The sequence below is a fragment of the Maniola jurtina genome, chromosome 21 (assembly GCF_905333055.1).
Source record: "Maniola jurtina chromosome 21, ilManJurt1.1, whole genome shotgun sequence".
NCBI classification, from domain to species: domain Eukaryota; kingdom Metazoa; phylum Arthropoda; class Insecta; order Lepidoptera; family Nymphalidae; genus Maniola; species Maniola jurtina.
This window is the reverse complement of record NC_060049.1, coordinates 10,006,257-10,010,643: the sequence shown is the minus strand read 5'-3', so window position 1 is coordinate 10,010,643 and position 4,387 is coordinate 10,006,257. Positions and strand designations below refer to the sequence as shown.

At 35.2% G+C, this 4,387-nt stretch overlaps 1 protein-coding gene across 1 annotated transcript; it reads right to left on the bottom strand.

Moving 5' to 3' along the window:
• Window positions 1-631: 631 nt before the first annotated feature.
• Window positions 632-3,590, bottom strand: LOC123876061. The gene has a single exon (XM_045922189.1). The coding sequence runs from the start codon at window positions 3,588-3,590 to the stop codon at window positions 1,455-1,457; it is 2,136 nt and encodes a 711-aa protein (XP_045778145.1). The 3' UTR covers window positions 632-1,454.
• Window positions 3,591-4,387: the final 797 nt, after the last annotated feature.

Here is a 4,387-nt window from a genome sequence, read left to right as displayed (position 1 = left end):
GGGTCTTGAAATTACCTGTCTTTTTGAGTGATATGGTTTTCCTAATCGTCATTTCCGCTTGTATACAAATGTTTATTACATCATTTGATGGATAATGAAGTCCACCTCTGTCTTTCAATATAATAAATTTATGATAATGGCCTTTTTCGTTCGATACAAGTGCATTTCGACATTCCTTACAATTAATTTTATTTAGCAAAAATCTGACTACATAGCCAGCTATGTAAGAAATTACTTGCTTGGATGGCTCAGATAACATACTCTCAGGTAATCCAAAATCTTCTTCACAATCAGTCATAAATTGCGAGTCTGTCATATCTCTAACAATTTCATCTTCTTGAGATCTATTTCCTCTGGTTGTTAAATTTATATGGTCAACAGATGAAGAACAATGTAATAACATTATGTTTTCTAAAGGGAAGCAGTTCCCTTTAGATGTTTTTCTTAACTCCATATGAGTTAAGAGTTTTTTATAAATTGCTTTAAATTGTAGAGCAGACGGGTTGTTGTTAAATCCTCCATGTGATCGGATTGCTGAAAACAGCAATTCTATGTGATCCTGGCTTATCTTATACATGGGAATGAATTTTAAGCTTTTTTCTTCGTCGACCAGTCTCAAATATAATTGTTTCATAGGGGAGACCGGGGATGGTTGACTAACTTTTGACTTAAGCTCGTATATCTCTGATGTTAAAGTGAATATAACAAAAATAGCAGTTGATACAGATAGAAGAACTATTCAGGTACCTAAAATACTAATCTATAACCTATATATTTATCATTATAATATTTATTTAGTCGATTTTCTAAACCCCTGACGCTTGGTCAACCTACCCCATGTTCGGGGTAAGTTGACCATAGGCATGGGGTAGGTTGACCTAGGCAGTAATTAGTGTAAATAAAGAGGATTAGTATACAATAAAACATTAAAATGTACTAAATGATAGAAACTTTTTATTTAATTATAAACAAACTTAAATTTGAGATCCATTCTCGGTTAATAAAGAACTTTACTAAAGGTGACTTTTTAAACTATTAAAAAAACTAAAATTAACAATTCTTGAGGGATTAATTTTTGTACTTTCTGTTTCAACCATAATTGTAACTTGAATTATTCTAATAAATCGCTAATCACAGATAAAATTGCTTTTATAAAAATATTATTCAACATACATAAACTTGTGAGTATCTAATATTATAAACTAATAATAAAACAGAAAACTTCTTTTCTAAATTAACTTATTTATGAAAATAGAACAATCAGTCTCATATTAGAGTTTTTAAGTATATCTGCTAACAAAATATTATAATCTTTAAAATAGTGATTATCATTAGCCACTTTAATATTTACCAAAATATAAGATTTATTTTCTAAAACTTAACCTAACTATGAATAGAACCTGTCTCATGTTATCTAGTTTTAGTAAAGATCTATCTAAAATCAGACCGTCATATCAGTCTTCTAAATCAGAATTACAATTCTTACATTCATACAATATCAAATTACCTTTTGCACATTTAGAATGAGCCCATAATTTACACGTAATGCACTGAATCCACTCTTCACCAGGTTTACTGGCTGAATAGGATTCGGTACATTCTAGACAAATCGCGTCATCATCGTCGCTTATTTCTGAAAGATCATCGTTATTCTTAGTTTTCTTTCCCTTCCCCTTTCCTTTACCTTTGCCCTTGCCTGTTCCCTTGTTTTTTCCTTTTATTTTTGGGGTATTTTTTTCTTTTTTCATCTTTTTTAAAGTATCCTTCCGTATTTGCTTCATTTTGTTTTCAAGAAGATTTTCTTTCTCAGGAGTGTCTGTATATATGGTGCTTCTACGTTTTCGTATGTTTATTCTACTTCCTAATCGTGGTGCTGCTTTCGGAAAAGGTCTAATCTCTTCAGGTGAAAGAAAACTTTGATTGGATTCAGGTGGAGGTGGTGTTACACATGGGTGTGGTTCGATATGTGGAAGTATATCTTGATTAAATCCAGGTGGTGGTGGAGTTTCAAATGGGCATGCATCAATATCTGACTGATGTATGTTCTCTATTTCTGGTTCTTCTTGTACGTGTTCTTCATCGAGAATAGAAGGTGATTCGCAAACGGTACTAGATGACCTTGATCTTTCGGGCAATATAGGAACCATTAGATTAGCAGAACCACTGCCTGAATTTGATGGAAGTTCTACAACTTGAGGTAAAGTAACCGATGAATTTGTTTGAGAGGTTGGTGGAACAGTATTTCCAATGTCTAAATTATTTTGCGAATTTGATGGACCTGCTACCGCACTACCAGCGGTTGAGGATCTAGCGTCATGTGCGTCTGGTAATGGCCTATCAGTAACAAAGGCTCCACTAAATTCAGACTCAGGAAATATATTTTCATTAAGCGGCGAAATACCGGTGACTCTGAATCCAGACTGTATATTGTCGATTGTAGCCGCCATTGGCAGAGATATTTTTAACAATTCCGGAATATCGTAAATTGTGATGGTTTTTCCAGGGTGAGTAGCTAGCCAGTTGTCGCTGGCTTTATTGTAATATTTCTTGAGAGGTCCGTAAACGCTTCTGTCCAGTGGTTGTAGTTTGTGGCTACAATGAGGGGGGAATGACAAAACTGTAATCCCATTGTTTTTGAAATAATCCAGCACCTCGATTGATAAATGTGAGTCGTGGTTGTCCAAGAGCAGAAGAATAGGCTTTTCTTTACTGGGTTTCACGTGTTTCACAAAATGCTTTGCGTATTTTATGAAATTTTCTTCTTTCATCCACCCAGATGGGTTAGCGTCACCTTCTGAACCTATAGGACCCGCATTAAGAAAATGCTCCTTGAAATGTACTCTTGGAAAAACAAAAAACGGGGGAACCATGTTGCCGAGAGCTGAAATTGCTACTGCAATTGTCACTAAAGTGCCTCTTTCAGCCGAAGTCATTTTACCCAAATTTTTAATACCCCGGCGAGCTATGACTCTATTAGGCACATGGACTGTTGTAAGTCCCGTCTCATCAACATTCCAAATATCACCTGGGCTTAGATTTAATCGTTCGTAAACTGTTTTCAAGTTAACAAAGAACTCACTTACATTTTGTTTGTTGAACGACGTAGCTCTAGACAGGCTTGTAGGTTGAGGTGATCTTATTGATAACGAGGGATGACGTTTTAAGAAATTACCAAGCCAATCTTCGCCAGCCATTAATTTTGTATTCCAAGATTCAGGTACAGTTTTATTATTCTTTTTTGCGTATTCAAATGCAAACTTGCGTGTCTCATACGGTGTTAATCCATAGTAAATGTCAGCAGCCGTCTTCAAATAAGCTACCAGTTTATTTTCTTCGTCATCGCTAAATACCTGCCTATTTTTTATGTACCCCGCCGTGTCCAGGGTCAAATCAGCTTTCCCGAGGTTCGGACAACTTTCTAGTTTTTGTTTAAGTTTAGTCACATAACGATGCAACGTTTTGTATGGAATTTGGTATTTCTTTGATGTGGCGTTGATGCTATTATTATCGAAGATTACTGCGTGGCAAGCTCTTTCTATGATATCTTTTGGTACATCACCCCTTTCAGATTTTCTTTTGCACGTCCTCATTTTCTGTAAAAATACAACTGAATGATAGTGTTTACATTGATGATGCACATTAACCATTAGCCCACACAATTCTTTAAATAAATGATAAAATGTTATACTTATTATAAAGGGGTTGGTTGACCAATTAGTCTACCTACCCCGAACAAAATTAGTCAACCAACCCCTGACGCCATTTTGAATTTCACCTGCGTATCATATGCAAACTGTGGCACTAACATGGAAGCAATACTGTGTAATATAGAATAAAATTATCATATTTACATTTGGCATAACAACAGCATTGTTTCTAACAGATCCAAAGACACAATAACAAAAAAAGTACGAACGAAAAAAGTTACTTACCGAGACCAAAAATACAACATGTGATGCCACTCACGAACGCCACGCGACTGCGGCGGCTCACTTCACACAAGTTAGCGGGTCGTAGGGAGGCAGCGTCGCTCGTGATTGGTTGATGAAAAACACGTGATGGTGGCGAGTTATTGTTGTTTAGTCTACCTGCCCCTATAGCCAACCATCCCCGGTCTCCCCTACTAGCGATGCAAATGCAAAATCCTAAGAAACCTACTTTGTTTTTACTGTATATGAGTTTTTTATCATCAACTGTAACCAAATTTTGTAAATATTCAAATGTAGAATCTAAAAAAGCAAAGTATTTATGTCTGTTTTTTTCATTTATTGGCATTTTGTAATCTATATCAGGGAATTTGTGAGAATTAAAAATGTCAAATAAATTATTTATTATTTGTGTAAATTGAACAGTAGCCTCAGAATTTTCAAAGTTATGGAGACGTAGT

Coding starts and splice junctions, on each gene's coding strand:
- LOC123876061 (XM_045922189.1), bottom strand. CDS start 3,590: ATGAGGACGTGCAAAAGAAAATCTGAAAGGGGTGATGTACCAAAAGAT.